This window comes from Chionomys nivalis, chromosome 9 (genome assembly GCF_950005125.1).
Source record: "Chionomys nivalis chromosome 9, mChiNiv1.1, whole genome shotgun sequence".
NCBI lineage: Eukaryota > Metazoa > Chordata > Mammalia > Rodentia > Cricetidae > Chionomys > Chionomys nivalis.
The window spans coordinates 32,719,442-32,737,070 of NC_080094.1; the positions used below are offsets into that span (position 1 = coordinate 32,719,442).

The window sequence follows — 17,629 nt, forward strand, 5'->3', positions numbered from 1 at the left end:
AATGGATGGAAATAGAAAACACTATCCTGAGTGAGGTATCCCAGACCCAAAAAGAGGAACATGGGATGTACTCACTCATAATCGGTTTCTAGCCATAAATAAAGGACATTGAGCATATAATGTGTGATCCTAGAGAAGCTAAATAAGAAAGTGAACCCAAAGAAAATCGTATAGTCATCCGTCTGGAGAGGGGAAGTAGACAAGATTGCCGGGCAAAAACTGGGAACTTGCAGGTGAGGTGGCATGGGGCAAAGGGGAAATGGGATGAGAAACGTGAGAAGGGGAGGATGGGAGGAGCTTGGGGGATTGGGATGGTTGGGATATAGGAAGGGTGGATACGGGAGCAGCGAAGTATATATCCTAACTAAGGGAGCCATCTTAGGGTTGGCAAGAGACTTGACTCTAGAGGGGTTCGCAGGTGTCCAGGGAGATGTCCCCAGCTGGTACCTTGGGCAACTGAAGAGAGGGAACCTGAAATGACCCTATCCTATACTGATGAATATCTTACATATCACCTTAGAACCTTCATCTGGCGATGGATCGAGGTAGAGACAGAGACTCAATTTGGAGCAATGGTCTGAGCTCTTAAGGTCCAAATGAGGAGCAGAAGGAGGGAGAACATGAGCAAGGAAATCAGGACCACGAGGGATGCACCCACCCACTGTGACAGTGGAACTGATTTATTGGGAGCCCACCAAGGCCAGCTGGTCTGGGACTGAATAAGCATGGGTTGAAACTGGACTCTCTGAGCATGGCGGACAATGAAGGCTGATGAGAAGCCAAGGACAATGGCACTAGGTTTCGATCCTAATACATGAACTGGCTTTGTGGGAGCTTAGCCTGTTTAGACGCTCACCTTCCTGGACGTAGATAGAAGACCTTCGTCTTCCCGCAGGGCAGGGAATTTGGACGGCTCTTCAGTATCGAGAGGGAGAGGGAATGGTGTGGGGGGAGGAGAAGAGGAGTGAGGATAGGGGGAGGGGATTGGGGGGAGGGGGCAATATTTGGGAGGAGGGGAGGGAAATGGGAAACGGGGAGCAGGTGGAAATTTTAATTAAAAAAGAATAAAAAAAACAAAATAATTAGCCTGAGCTAATAAGCCAACCAGTTTATAATTAACATAAAAAAGGTGTTACTAGGCCACTGTCTGATCATTGCTACTACCAATGAAAGTTATCTAAGTCTGCACACAGCACTGTGCTTAGTTCTCACACACAGTACATTAGCTTTTTGCAAACATATTTTAAAACGTTTTAGAATAATAAAATATATATAATGAAATATGATCATATCTACTCCCTACTTCTCCTCTTACAGCTCTCTGAATGTCCCCTGCAAGTCTGCTCTTATCATCATGGCATTTTTTGTTTGTTTATGATAACCCATGAAATCCAGTTAGTACTGTTCATAAGTGCATGTGGGGGGCCATCCATTGGCAAGCAGGAAACCAACCAGAGGCTACATCTTCAAAAAGAGGAATTCTCTCAATCCCAGAAACGATCAAAAGCTCCTTAATAAAAACCAAAGATCTGGCGATCATCTACCCTGAAATTTGGGCTAGCTTGATCTTTTCTAGGTCTTAAACAAATAATTACAGCCATTGGGAGTTCCCGATTGTGAGAGCCTTTCACAGCGCTTCTTTCCATCATTTGGGGCTGACATTCTTCCTACCTCCTCTTTCCTGCTATCCCCTGAGCCTTGATGAGAGCAGGGTTAAAGTAGATGTCCCATTTAGGCCTGAGCACTCCGTCTCTTGTTTTCAGCACTCTGACCAGTTCTGAATAAAGGCTGAATATAAGAGAGTATCCAAAGGGCAATGTATTGGGGGACATTTTACTGTAGCTATTCTCCAGACAAAACTGCAATGACAATTGGAAGGTCATCCGGCCACACTCTACCAGAATGATTAAGAGCAAAGAGGAGGAGTGAGATATCAAATGTGGGTGAGAGTGTGGAGTAACTGGAGTCCTCAGACACGGCTGGTGGATACATAGCATTTCATAATTGCTTTGGGAGACTTTGTGGCTGCTTGTCTGTAGTAGGCAGACTTTTGAGAAATACCCCAAGACTTCTGTTTCCCACTGTGGATGTCCTTTATAAGCTCCTACCTCAAATAAGACAACGTGGGGTCGGACCGTAAAGTAGATGGATTTCTCTTCTGTAATTAAATTACAAAGTGTTTGAGGCAATAATCAAACATAGTTAGGCTGCCAAATCAGTATTTCAGGAAAAAAAAATCAGAAGAGAAATTATCTTGTTGGACCTGACCTAATCAGGTTGACCTAAGAAACGGACAGGTCCTTTGCAGAAAGAAGATATTTGAAAGGTTACATCATCTGAAGGCCTGCGGAAGGCCAGCTGTGTGTTGGCGAAGGTGGCCTCCAGGTGCTGAGCCTTGCTCTAAACAGCAGTCAATGAGGAACTGAAGATCCCAGGCCTACATCTGAAATCTGGGTGCACCTGGAGGCAGTTAAGTCACTGTCACTATTCTGGGGAAAGACACTGCTGGCTGATGTTGTGATTTTTATCTTTTGAGGACTTTATAGCAAAAGACTCGGCTAAAACCTCCTGGATTCAACACAGTTCTACAAGATGTGTATTGTAGCGGTTTGTTACCTAGTGTTCTAGCTTCCTCTCTGTCGCTGTGATAAGCAGCCCAAAAGCAACTCAGGGAAAGAAATCGTTAATTTTGCCTACAATTCTAGGGCACGGCCCATCACTGATGGAAGTTAAGGAAGATGCTCAAGCAGGAATTGGAGCAAAACTCACCAAGAAACACTGCTCCTGTGCTCACACTCAGCAAGCAGCTAGCTTTCTTATATGACTTAGCAACAGCTTGTGGGACGGCACCTTCCACCATGGGCTGGGCCCTCCAACATCAATCAACCACCAAGACAATTCTCTGCAGACTTGGCCAAAGGTCAATTTTATTTAGGCAGCTCTCTCATTTGAGACTCATTCTTTCCAGGTAACTCCTAAGTTTGTGTCAAACTGCTAGTAGAAACTCATCAGTACACATAGTAATAAAAAAAAGACCAATACCACTTCCTAACCCCAAATGAATGCATGACTTATGGAATTCATCCTATTAATTTCTGACAGAGAGGCACGTGTTTGTCTGGTCAAATACAAGAACTGTTGCTTACTAGGATCTACTGGGAGCTGGTGTCAGGATCCCTGGTGTTTACCTAAACCCCAAATACTAGGTCCATGACATAAAACCGTGTCATCTTTGCATATAGCCAACACACATACTTCTGCAAGTACTATAAATAATTTGTACTCACTTATAGCACCTAATTCAGTGTAAATGCAATGTAAATAGTAAGCAAATTGTTTTGGGAAACAGTGAGGTGAGAACCACCTTCTCGGGACAGACTTCCCTTTGGTTTTAAACATTTCTACTCTTCTCTGATTGAGTCTGCAGATATGAAGCCACCTGAGTTGGTAGTGCCTGCTGGACTTGGTATTCCCCAAAAGCAGTGCTTATATTTGCCTAAACTCAGAAGTACCCAATGAAGCAATAGGGGAGGCTTAGGGTAATTAATTCTTGATTTCAGTGCTCAATGACAAGTGTGCTCATTTGGTGGCAATATTAAATTATATTCTCTCATAAGTTAAATTATATAGTCATAAAGTACAATGATCCAAAATTTATTTTTATTACCTGCCAGCACAATTATTAGTAGCTTGATTTTAGAATTGAAAAATATTCTTAAACATATAAAAATGGTCATGCAGTGTTACCTGGGCAAGCACCCCAGGGTGAGTCCTCCATGGGTAAAACCTCCAACACATTACAATAAGACAAAAATGCCCAAAAATGTTTAAAATGTTAACTCTTAGAAAACTTGGCTCTTTCCTTATTTTGCCCAATGTATTTCCACCCACCCCCCCACACACACTGGCTGAAACTGTTTGATATAGAATGTTATTACTTTGATGAATAATTTTAATTTTCCATTTCAGAATAATCAAGAACACCCAGTGTGTTCTGAGACGTGGAGGCGTTGTTTGCAGTCAGCTTGGTCACTACCTGATTCTTCAGGCAGAGCATCTCAGATGGACATGCCTCGGGGTGAGGACCAGGTCAAAATAAAGCAGAAAGGAATTCGACATGAATTTTATCGCATTTATTGGAGGAAATATATATATATTTGCTGATGGTAATCTAGTGATGAAATCATTAAATCATGAACAAAACCTTTACCAGGATTTCATGCCCAGCACAACCTTTGGCACCAGGGGTAGAAAAGGGCAGGCTATTCAAGTTTTTATCTTCTGAAGAAGTATACAGATGTGCATAGTAGTCAACGACACATGTTCAAATATCAACAGCAAACTAATGGCAATTATAGCAAAGGAAGGAAATAGAAGGGATTTTTTTTTCATATTTTCAAAATGGTACCTCCAAAGCAAAGTTCTTGACAGTCAGGGCTTCCTGGAGGTAGCTTCTGGACAAGTGAAATTGGATTAGTATTTGGGTTATTCCTTTTGCCAACATCAGGTAGTTACTTAATACCTTAGAACTTTGAATTTCATCTGAGAACTAATGTTGATGCTGATATTTCTATTCCTTTTGCAAGGCTAGGATGGGATAACCTGTAACACAGAAGGCTACCCTTTCTGCATTGCTGTCTCTTCCTATGTATGAATAACCAACTACTGAGAATCTTTCATACCTAATATTGAACATGAGAAAGTTGGGGGGGGGGCTGCTAAAGCTTCGAGCAATCACAGAGAAGGATGTCTTGGGGTTTAAAATGCAAAACAAATGACAAAAATTGGGATAAGCGTAGAGCAATGCAGTGAGACCAAGAGAGAACAGTGCCTGGGAAACAGGAATAAACTTGGCTAATTACTTCTCTAAGGGCTCTGGAGCACAGCAGTGTGCTGGTTAAGGTGAGGAAGTCAGGAATACAGATGATGTCAGCTCTGAATACTTAACTGCCCAGTGGAAAACCAAACTGCCTGACTTTCGTTTATTTACATGAGACACTGAGGACAGGACAGAGGGTACTAGATGGCCCTGCCTTGCGGACATTTGGGAAAGGAAAAGCTCTTCATGGCTGTGGCATCTGTCGAGATTTAGGTCCAGGTCTTGATGGATCAATAGCACATGGAACCAAAGGAGGAAAAGAGAGCTCACTGGGGGCAGGCACTACACCATGAAGCTTCTTCAAGTGGTGGAACCTTGTCATACACTGGTTAGTTTTTGAATATGCATCAGGGCAAAAGTCTCAGAATTTGGTTAGGAGGTGCCGTATGAGAGGATAAAGAAAGATAATGAAAGAGACAGTAAAATGAAAGCCTGTTTATCACAGATGGGAATTTCAGCTTTATATCGAAATACAAAAATCAGTGGAGTCCACTCCAAGAAAGAATGGGAAGACATAGTCAACCCCCAAATACTTGTGTTCTTTGGTTCAAAGTCTATCCAAATTGTTGATAAGCAATGAGCTTATCTCTATACTTTGCCTAATGTCAACTTCACCATCACAACCATTAAATTCTCCTTGAGTTATTCATTCACATCAGAAAATATCAACCATATTGGAATATTGAAGAGATGAGCCATTGTCAGACTTAGCTATACCTACATTTAAGTTTTTAGGATCAGATCCTAAAGATGTGTTTTCAAAGGGAAGGAAAGGAGATTGGCAACCATTGCAACAGGATCTACCTTCCCTGGGAGAAGGAGCTGGCACAGAAGGCACCGTCAGGTAGGATTGCATGGGTACTGAAGTATTAGGAATCTTCCTGCCTCATCCCTCCCTAGCATACCCCAGACCCACAAGTCCTGTTAACACTCAGCAAGGGTCTTCTAACACCCAGTGGGCTGGAAAGAGAACTCAGAATTAAGGGTGCATACAGTTCCCAAGACCCATATGGAACAGTTCACAACATCTGTAACTCCAGCTCCGGGGGTATCTGATGCCTCTGGCCTCTGCTAGCCTGCACACACGCACGCACACACAATTGATAACAAGATAGATTTTTTTTTCAAAAAGGAAATTATGCAAGGGCTATGACATATGAAAGTCTCACTGTCAGCTATTAGCTAACCATAATCACTCGTATCCAAGGGTGCTAGGACCCTGGATCTGAACATTCTTTTGGGAGGGGGTGAGGTAGGGAGGGTCCACTTGCTTTAGGACTAGGTGTTTTTAGAAACAGCCTCCATGGGTCCTAGTTAGGGAGGCCAGCAGACTGCTCCATCAGCAGGAGTCTGGTTTCCCCGGTTTCACCCACACTTTTTTTGGAGCAACTAGTTCTCTGTGTGGTAGACCCGCCCGCGCGCCACCCGCAGACCCGCGCCTCCTCCAGGACCTCTGTGAAACTCGCTTCCAAAACCCAGCTGTGGTGAAGAACGCACTGCTGCACTGTAAGTGGAGGCGGGAGAGTCTTGCGCTCCTGAAGGAGTTTTCCTGGCGGCTGGGAGACCGGCGAGAGGCATAAGAAGTGCGGACAGAGGAGACCAGCCTGTGCTGCCCATCCAAGAGAGCCCACTGCTCTCTCGATCCTGTTCCCTCGTCAGAGTAGGAGGGAGGGGATGGGGCCTAAAATCCCACTGGCGTCCTCCCGGTCCATGGGTACCAAGCTTCATCTTTGACCTTCCGATCCCCTCCCTCTGACTTCTCACATCCTCGCTTCCGCTCCACCCCCGGTAGTGCCAGGTCCCCTAAGGACACTCCAGATCTCGGACAGAGATATTTCGCAGGAAGAACAAGAGGGTCACGCATACCCTCCCACCCCGCCAAGCTCATTTTTCTCCTCTGTTCTCCCTAGAACATGTACCCTAACTTCTCCAGAGGTGGCCAGCTGCATCCGAAGCCCGAAAACCTATCCAAGTGCCCGAACAGTTCAACTTGGACAACTTCTTAGAATGGGGATCCCCGTGCTTTCCGGGGAAAGCCATGCTGGCTGCCCACATATCAGGAGAGGACACCTCGACTTCTCCGTGGGGAATCCCCCTCAGAATCCATTTCGTTTGGCGGCGTGGTGTCCTACAGCAGCGAATTAAGAACTATGCAAACAGGAGTGCGCTTTGAGGGTGGGAGATCGTGGGCGGGGGCCAGAGCGCAGAAGTTCTGCACTGGTTTTGGACAGAGAATCCGGTCCATGTTTTCAAGTCAGAAAGCTCTTGTCCGCTGGGAAAAAGATAGGACCAAAGTCGTTGAGAGGGAAGTCCTCTAGGCGTGGGTCGGAAAACTGGGGTGAACTGCAACGCTCAATCTTTGAGCCATGTCGGTGGGAAACTATTCTTCCTCCGGGGTGTGGGGGCGGGGAGACTTCCCTGGCAAAGCAGTCGACGTCAAGCCTAGCTGCTCTGGACTCTATCCCTCTGTCCCCAGGCTGCCTGGAGAACTTGGTACCTCGGACAGCAGCCCGGGCGCACAGCATCCTACGCAAGGTGCGGTCCTATTTTCCTCCCACCAAGTCAAACACCAACAAATTATTTCGCTGACCTTTCTAATACAGATGAAGGACATTTTAATTACATAACCCATGAAAGATCACCGGAGGCAATGTCGTGTTTGAGAGCCGATGGCAGAATAGCTGCATAGCATGAAAAAAGACAGAAAACTTGCAAATCTACAACGAGATTGCGCAAGGCTGTCCCTCTTCTGGAAACAACATGTGAAATGCATGGGAGATATCTTACCTTTCGGACTCCAAAGCCGTGGTCTGCTGCAACTTGGCGAGCCTCTTCCTCTCCGTCTTTATGCAACTCCACAAGAAAATGATTCGTGAAGACGGGTCTCTCGGCAGACGCAAAAACCATGACACAGAAGAGGAGCCCAGCCGCCTTCCACTGGGATCCACAACCGCCCTCCATCCTTCTTTGGGAGTGAAAAGTGGGGCTGCGAAGCGCGCAGGCGGGTGGAGCAAGGGGACGAGGAGGGAAGATGCAAATAAAAAATAGGTATGTAGTTTTTGTTTCTGTTTTTCTTTTTAAAAATCTTTTTATAGCAAAAGAGGCAAAAGAGAAGCTTGACAAGCAGCAAATCTGTGCGCTGTCCACCAGCAGCTGGCTGCCAGGGAAGCCGAGGAGTCGCGCAGCCGGGCTGGCTGGCAGGGGTGCGAATGTGCGGAGCTATGTGTACCCGAGAGAAAGAGCTAGTGTATGTCTGTGCTTGATGCTAAATCTGCATTTTCAGCTCCTCCTCGGCTCCAATTCCACAGGGCTGGAGGCGAGCGCCAGCCCGAGTGACGTGCGACCGCCAGCGGCCAATAGAGGTTAGAGGAACTGTGGGCCCCGCCCCGGGCCGCCCCGAGCCCGCCCCCGCCCGCCTCAACCCTCCCCCGCCCAGCTGGTTGCCCGGGTCCCCGGGGGCGCCGCTTGTCCGCGCCCCCGCCAGCCCCAGAGAGCCTTTGCTCCGCCCGGCCGCCGCGCGCCTAGGAAAATCCCCCCGCTGCCACCCGCAGCCGGCGCCCGGTGATGTCATTGTTTGTGGAAATCTGCACAGCTCCGGGAAAGGAATTACGGTGCGTACGGCTGTCAGAAGCCCCGAGGGGAGCAGGGGCCCCGGCCGCTCCCTGTTGCTCTTCCTACTAGTCTTCAGCTGCAAAACAACTCTCCTCTCTTTTCTCTTCTCTTTTCTCTTCTCTCTTACCTCTTCCCACTTCTTTCTCCCTTCCTTTCCCCTCCCACCTCTCTCCCTTTCTCCTAATAACAAAACGAATTTGATCCTTCCCGCCCCCTCCACTTTGGGCAAATCCTAGGCTGGGAAGAGCATCCTTCCAGGGATGACTCATGGGGGTGGAAAGGAGCTTTTCTCCCGGTTCTTTTCCCCTCCAAGCAGGCCAGAAACTAAACATCTGGCAGTCCAGCGGGAGTCCGGGCTGCTCTCCCCACACCTGTGATAGCTAATAGAAGAGGTTCTTCTAGAGTCAGCGATGCACCTGCATCCAGAGACTGCCGAGAGGGGGAAGGCGTAATGCTCATGCTAGGAGGCAGATTTTCAAACCCCGGGTTTGCAGCTGCATCAGGACCAAGAGTGAGAGTTTAAAGAGCTGTAGTCACCCACCCAGGCGCTAGGTCAGGATTCCTGCTAGGTGTCTTTGCCTGCAGGACAGCCATATTGTCCAGGTCCAGTAAACTGCTGAGGTCTGACTTCCCCTTCTTGCTCTAGTGTGAGTGAGGAAGTAGACAGATTCTGTTGTATGAAAATGAAGATCATTGCTCCAAGAAACTTAAATCTTTTGTAGTTATGGAGTATTTTCCAGTGTTTACCTTTCGGCACCAAAGTTCAAAATCCTTCCATAAATTGGATAATCACGAAGATGAATTTTCTCAGGAAAGAGAGAAAAAGGTGGGAGGAGAAAGGAGAGAGAGAAAAACTGAGTTTGTAACATTGATAAACCTTACCACACCCACCTACATCCACTCCACTCCCCCCCCCCCACCTTTTAGCACAAAAATCACAGTCTAGACAAGAAACACAGGATTGGTGGACATGAACACATGCTTATCACACAAGCTACACTGTCTTCATTGACATAGCTGTCCCCCAACATTGACAGATAAATGTACACAGGCATTGCGAGATGCTTTTCAGGAAACTGTAAGTCTTCAGCACACCACATTATTCAATTTTGTTGACTTCCTTTCTAAGAAAACCAAGTGAAGCATCAAGAAGGTGGCAGAGAGGATTCCAGAGTGGAAACAGGGTTTGGGGAGATTATTAACGAAATGACAGACCAGTCCGGGAGCCTCAGTTTGGAGCTGCGCACACCAGCTCATTTCTGCCAAGAATGTTTTCCTTTGTCACCATGTCATGCCCCACCGCCCATTGGACCATAACACAAGGTTACCTGACCCAGAGGCCTCCCATTCTTCCTCTCCTTTTGTCTTCCTTACAGTTCATCCATATTTTGAGCCAAAGTCTCTGTTGAGTGAAGCAATAACCACATGATTCCTCCTGTCCTGTGCTGTCATTTTAGAAAAATGACATCAAATGTGAAAACTATATTATATAAACTTACCATGGGGGAGAAAATTTCTAAAGCAGCAACTGAGATACAAATATAAGTTGCCTTTAGAAAACAGACCTGAAGAGCATCAAATAAGTCAATTTAAAAGATTATAGGTGCTTGGAAATAGCAGGACTATTATAGCTAAATCTCTCTGAAATTATCATCTATTTAGATTATGTATTAATTTCTGGAACCATTTCCTAAACAAATTCCAAAGATGAAATGCCAGTGTGTGCTCAATCTACTACCATGGTTAGTGTTCTCTGGAACTCCTATTGAAATTGGATTCCCTTGGTGGTGCTGGTGGGAGGTGGTCAAGTTATTGAAATGTGGTTGGATCATGAAGATTCTTCCCTCATAAGGGCTTTAATCTATTTATAGATTAATGAGTTATTGAGTGACAGTGGAAGTGCCATAAAAGCAAACTTTTCTTGGGTAGCTTTTATTATCTTGTCCTGTGATTCTCTCCATTAGGTTATGATATAGCAAGTAGCCCTTACCAGATCCCAATGCTATGCTTTTAGATTTCCTAACATCCTAAACTGGAAACTCAAGAATTCTTTTAGATATCAAAGTTTTGTCTAGTTTGCTACAGCAACAGAAAGTCTACCAAGATGTAAGCCTACATTTTAAATAATTAAAACTATAAAACCAAGTACAGTCTGAATAAAACCTGGATAACCGATTGAAGTCTGTTGTCTTTTCTAAAAAATATTTTATATATTTGAGTGTCTTGTCTGCATGTGTGTATGTGCACCTTGTGTGTGTCTGCTGCCTGTTGAGGTCAGGAAGAGGGCATTAGACCCCCCTGAAAATGGAGTGATGGATAGTTGTGAACCGCCATGTGGGTGCTGAGAAGGGAGCCCAGGTCCTCTGCAAGACTGATACGTTCTCTTAGCTGCTGAGAGAGCTTTCCAACCTCCTGAAGTCTGCTGTGGTTTATTTAGTATATAATTTATCATAATACTGTCAGCACAGCAGAATGAAAACAGAATTTTGTGATGCAAATGCTAAATTTTTAATGCACTATGGTACCATAAGCCAGTGGAGGAAATGCGCTAAAATATTTGATTGGTATTTGAAATGTAAATACACATTCAAGTGTGCACAAATTTGCTCTTCTAGAGAAGTATTATCATTCAAACTCTTTTCTAATATCAATAGATTTAGACAGAGAACACCAACAGGAGAGAGAGAGAGAGAGAGAGAGAGAGAGAGAGAGAGAGAGAGAGAGAGAGAGAGAGAGAGACAGCAGCAGAGTGACCCAGAAACCACTGTAAGGTCTGCTGTGATTGTCAATGGATGCCACTTGAGTCAAACCATTGACTTTTTCTAAGCCTGTATCCTGTCATTCTTTAGATCCCAAACTGTGCTTTCAGAGATGGTAAAGCCCATAGTGTGGCATAAAGTATCGCCGGCTCCACGGGTGTTGAGACTAGGCATGCTAACTCACACATTGCAATGGCTAAATGATCACTTTCCACACATCTCCCCTAGCCTTCCTACATGTCCCTAAGTTTGTGGATCTGAGAAAATAACTGACAAGTGTTGACCATCAGAACTGGATATGAAGCCCATCAAGATCTTTGAATTCTTTCCATTTATTTTCTCTTGAAGCTGTAGCAACAACAGGGCTAATATGGGCCACCAACCCCCACCTTCTCATTGAGGATATAAGGAGCAGAATATTTCCATTTCATAATGTCTACCCCCTTCACACACATGCTATACCCTCACAAAGGTAGACACACACACATATGCATGGTTAGAAGAACAAAACCTACCAGAGACAAGATTGTTTTTTTTTTTTTTTTTTTTTTTTCATCCATGTGTATTCAGATTCTTTTAGGGGGAAGACTTTGGATCCACAGACTATCAGATCAAGGAAAACCTTGCTGCTGTGCTGGGGATGGGGAAGAGGGCAAACCAGAGTCATCCCTGTGGAGGACTTCTTGACCTGTGTCTGTTGTTTGCACCACTAGAAAAGAGAACCAATTTTCTGTTGATTTCTCTTACACAGGCTGAAATGTAAACATGCATGTGCCACTTAAGGTCATGATTTAAATAGAGCTCTGATTGCGTCTAGATGGATGGTGCACATCTTTAATCTCAGCATTTGGGACTGCAGGCAGGACAACCATGAATTTGAAGGCTAACCTGAGTTACAAAATATCTATCTAAAAAAATTACACAATCTTGATTAAACCAATTTGTGTTACCATTTTTGTGGTATCCATCTTGACGCTTCAAACGCAGCATGGACACTTTCTCTTGGCAGCATAGATTTTCTGTTATAGTGTGCTGCTGTGTCTTGCTGGTATGTTCTTTCAGCCTTCCTTGCCCTTCCTGTTTTGAACACACCTACCCATACTCAAGATTCCTCAAGCTTTATTTCCTCTCTTCAATTCTGCCACATTTCGATCTCAACACTGAGTTCCCTACCCCCAGTTAATCCTTATATTTCAAGGTGGTGCCACATTTCCCTGTGATATGAATTCTTTTGCATTTGCTGTGGTGCAGGATTCAGGTGCCCGACACATTCAAATCATGTCCTCAGGTAACACTCCTTCACAGTTATTGGGACTTGGTTGTTCTTATCACAAATTCCTATATCTTTTACTAATTTAATGTTTTCCCCTTAAATGATCTGTTGCTTTTTTTTTATAAGATGAGAGTTTTCAGATTTCTAACACATCTTTTCTAAATCATCTTAAATTAATACCACGGGGAGTATTCCTGGAGATTTGTCAAGTGTTTTGCTGTTATGGAAGCAGTTTGTCTGGACAGCATAAGGTGGTGTTCACTTTGTGACTTCCAACAAATCATCAGATTTATTCAGACTAATCAGCTCTTCATAAACAAAAAGTATTTCTTGCTTTCTTATTTTCCAGGATATTGAAAATTTGTTTCCTATGCTAATTTAGCTTCTACTATTTTGATAGGATTTGAAGTAGCTAAACAATGAGGACCAAGGGTTCTTTTAATCTTCTTTGGAAAATTAGAAACACATTGTTAGTCACTGTCTTTAGATTCCTCCCCAGGTCTAGAGAACTAAAGAATAATGTTTGCTCACTTGGAAAAATTAATTAGTTATTTCTTAGGGCTCATTGGGACATTGTTATTGTCTGTAGAAAGTGATTATCCATTCATGAATCCCCCACGTGTGTTTGCTCCCTTTTCTTCCCCTTGATCTTTAAAGAAATGCAGGAAATCTTCCACAATCCACAATTTGAAGGGTTATGGAAACTGCCTTTAATAGGGAACCTTTGCTTGTGACTTTCAAATTACTTATAACAGATAAATATCTCACAGCCAACAAAGTAGCTTGTTAGAAAATTTAAACTGGGATAATAAAAGAAAAATTTTAGATAAAAATAAAAACTCAAACACAGGTAGTAAGATCCACTCTAACATAATTTTTCTGATGCTCTTGACTCTGGCCCGAATGTTTTAAATGCTAATACATTGTCCAGAACCAATATGATGATCAGTCTGAGCACAGAGTTGGAACCTAATGCTATTTAACATGTTGAAGGAACAGTTTCAACCTTCTGGCTGTGTGCTCAGGTACACCATTTTTATTCCTTTGACATTATATCCTGTCATGATTTGAAGAAACATGGCATGGTCTATTTTAGGGAAACTATTCTATCGTCTTAGGATTCTGAAGAGAGTGAAGCAAAAGCACATCTTTACAAACAGATATTTCTAGAACTAGCCATCTGACACAATCTATAATAACTTTGTAGGTTTATCTTCTGCTTCATAATTCTGTTCAGGATAGGAGTATAGCTCAATGGTAGAGCAATTGCTTACCATACATAATGTCCTAGGTTCACTGCAAAAAAACCCAACATTTGTACTAAAAGTCTGTCAATGTACATCCCACTCAGAGTGTATTAATTTCTCCTATCCATCTTCTTATCAAGCCTGAACCTGCTTAGTTTCCAAGACTGGACAAAAATAATGCATGTTCAAGGTAGAAATTAAATACAGTTAATTTCTAACAGCACACCCCCATACACATGAATTTCTGTTGGAAGTTACACATGCAAATGATTTCCATGTGGAGGGGTCCCTATGTGGATCACAAAGATTATGAAAATAGTCACGACCCCTTAAAAGTTGACTATTTCCTGTAAAAATTCAGGGATGGAGCTTCTTTCGGTATAGGCAAAGATTTGGCTATAGTTGCAACTAACTAGATTTAGTGGTTCTCGATCTCCCCACTCCATGAAACTGGTTCTGAGTTATGCCACCACATTACCAATACAATTTGTGTGGTTTATGTTCCTCACCTGGCTCTTAAGGTCTCCCGAGTTTGTGACTTCTAGTTTGAACAACCTATAAAGTCTTAATTCCTTCTGCCCCATGGATGTTTTTAGAATATGTTTAACCAAACACACTCAAATGATATGTACATAAAGGCAAATTCTCTACATTATTAGAAAAGATATAAGCATATTAATCTCAGACTTCCAGAATACAAACTTTCAAGAAAAGCACATTGTTCATGTCTGATAACACAAAATAGTCACTGGTGTCTTGACATCTGTTTCCCAGTTATAGGTAATGCTTTGGGATAAGAGACAGGTTTTGGTACAGAACTACACTAAAAGGTGTTAACTAAAATCAAGCTCAAGCTGCAGAAATGGTCTAGCCCTCCAGTTTCACATTTGCTGGCCAGAGGGAACAACATTTGATATTGTGGTTCTTTGAGAATATTAAGAAGGACCATCCTATCCTATGGACTCACCAGCCACTGTAGCCCTTAGTGAGCAGCATGCCACTAACTTATGCTCGTTGACTTGTTGATGGGAGGTTTGCTCAGTTGATTACGATATTAGTCATACCCAAATCCAGGTTTAATTTTCATGAGAGGAAGCTAGTAGTCATTTACTCCTATGTAAAAGCTAGGATTCAAATGATGATTAAAATAACGGCCAGAATGTGTCTTCACATTTCTTTCACTGGCAAAGAAAGGATAAAGAATCCCTGTTCCAAGTTCCACATGAGATGGCAAAGTCATCTCAGCTTTCATCGCTGCCCACAGGACTTTATGTATAATTACAGTCTCTTCAAGGTGCCCTTATTATTTCTCCTATCATTTTTTTTCCAGGGAGACATGCACAAGGAGGAGCTGGCAACTTTCCTCAGCAAGAACAGATGAATAGAGAAGGAGCATGTGTCTTTTAGCTGCGGCGATTTGTCAAAAAACCACAGCAGAGTAGCTGTCCTCTGATTTTAGGGATTCTGCTCTACCTCAATCGAGGATAATCTTAAGAGATAAATCATAGAGTGGATTGAAGATGAGGTTTTGGTAGAACATGTAATGACCTATTCACATATGGGGCTGGATATATTCATCTGAAGGCATTTCATTTTTGCCAAAGCAGTAAACAATGGGGAAATTATACTGTTTAATTTGCAGTGTGAGTGGTGTTGAGTGAGACAGAAAATAATTGTCTTTGATGCTTCAGAGAGGTACGGTGTCTGAGCAAGAGACTAGAGAGTCAACTACTTGCTAGAAGGACCAACTAGTGAATATTTGGCCAACTGGCTTCTATACTACAATCCAAGTTTACACTCTTTTAATGATTTTTGACGTGTATTATTATGTGGACCCCAATAATATCATATATGTGGAGGTATTTCTGAGATTTCATTCCATTTTGTGCTGTGACTGGAGATGAACTGTTATGGGCCACATAATTTAGACTCCTTTTTCGTGGCTTCCCATTGAATTCAGACAGCAGGGGAAACTGTTTCTAAATTAGAGCTGGGAAAGAGTGGCTCAGGGTTCTCTATTCCACACTTGTCCCTTATGGGCTCAGCACATGTTTCTTTATCAAATGTTTTGTTTTTTGTCTAAGATTCTTCAGATCTCATTAACCACTATCTTATTTCTTTAATTCTATAAGGACAATTGGACCAGTGCATTGCTAGTTTCTGGGGCTTCATTGGATTTTCTTGATCCCCTCAATGCTTTGGTCAGTGACTTTATTTATATACATCATTTCTTACTTGCTGGCAGCTTGACTAGGAAATTTCCTGTAAAATGTAAAATACGCTCTACATGTTGACAATGTAGAGTACATAAATATTAAACCTATTATGTTTTTGAATACAGATCTTATTATGAATATAGTTACAACTTTCCAAACTTTCTGGAGATTGGCTGGAAGACTGCAGTTGTCAGAATAAACGGAACAGTGACAAATAACACAACATATAAGAATAAATATAGGAGACATATTCATACCATTTTATTAAGAGGCACGGGGAAATGGGACAGCCAGAATTTATAGGCCACGTCCAGAATCGAACAACTAGAAATCAAATTGGGAAAATTTAGATAATCAGGGCGGGGAAGGGGTAGAAGGGATTACCAGAAGAATAAAAAACATAACAAAACAAAATTCCCAAATGAAACAAAACAAACCAGGAAAACACCACCTCAACAAATATGGAAGAAGATGGCTTTAGGAGGTGGTGGCTAAGCGTCCTCCTGGAGAGCATGCCCAGTGTGATGGACTCTGTCCGTGGTACTGACTATCCACAGCCTGGGCTTCCTGTCCCCTGCAGAGCAGGAGCTCAGCCTTCCTGACTCATGTGCCTTCAGACTGGTCTGAGAATTCTTTTATACTAAGGGCAGTTTCCAGAGAAGCCAACTGTGCAAGGCTGAAGAAGTTGGGGAAGCATATCATTTGTCTTTCCCCTCTCACATGTGTGTAAATGATTGATAGTAGCGTCAGTGCCTTTGGCAATCGAGCTGAGCACATTACCATGCTAAAACAATCTGCCACGAAGATAGGCACAAATGGGAGAGCCCAGAGAAGCAGTTTCAAAACAGGAGGTCAGGGGAAATTAGCCCTTATGTCCACAAGATGGAAACAGTCTAAATATCTGAATAAATATATATTAGTAGAACTGAGGTTTCTTTTTCTCGTTTCTTCAATTTCATTATCCTGTACCGAAGAGGGCTATCTCTTGTTTCAAAGATGAAGGAAATTGTTTCAAAAGGTAAGATGAATGCAAATTAGTTGGTACAATAAATGGTATTCGGAGAGTTTTGGAAGAAATCACAACTTAGTCTAAGGCTTTTCTTTATTATATCATCATTCTTTATAGCAACAATGACCAAAAGGAACACACAGACACACAGGCCTTTTCTTCAAATTATTTTCTTTTTCTTTTTTTTTTTAAATATTTGGCTACATTTTTTTAAGATTTATTTATTTATTATGTACACAGTGTTCTGCCTCCATGTATGTATGCCCTTAGGCTAGAAGAGGGCACCAGATCTCATTACAGATGGTTGTGACCCACCATGTGGTTGCTGGGAATCGAACTCAGGACCTCCGGAATAGCAGTCAGTGCTCTTAACCTCTGAGCCATCTCTCCAGCCCTCTTCAAATTATTTTCAATCTGATCATTCTTAATAGAAAAAAATGCAATTTTTAGAAAATGTCAAATATATAATCACTGAGAAATCTTGACCATCTAGAAGTTTTGCAGTGTGTTGCAACTCTGGTATTAAAGATCTTAAGTTTAAAATGTAGGTTCTAATACAATGGTATTGCAATAACTTGGAAGGTTTTTCATTGAATTAGGGTGAACTCATGTGAAGGTGAGAACAGGAGCCTAG

At 42.9% G+C, this 17,629-nt stretch overlaps 1 protein-coding gene across 1 annotated transcript in view; it reads right to left on the minus strand.

Moving 5' to 3' along the window:
- Pcsk2 (proprotein convertase subtilisin/kexin type 2) overlaps window positions 1-8,183 on the minus strand; it is a 227,131-nt gene extending 218,948 nt beyond the window's left edge. Inside the window, exon 1 of the mRNA XM_057781757.1 lies at window positions 7,667-8,183. Coding sequence (XP_057637740.1) covers window positions 7,667-7,840 — 174 coding nt within the window. The 5' untranslated portion in view covers window positions 7,841-8,183. The remainder of the gene's footprint in view (window positions 1-7,666) is intronic.
- Window positions 8,184-17,629: the final 9,446 nt, after the last annotated feature.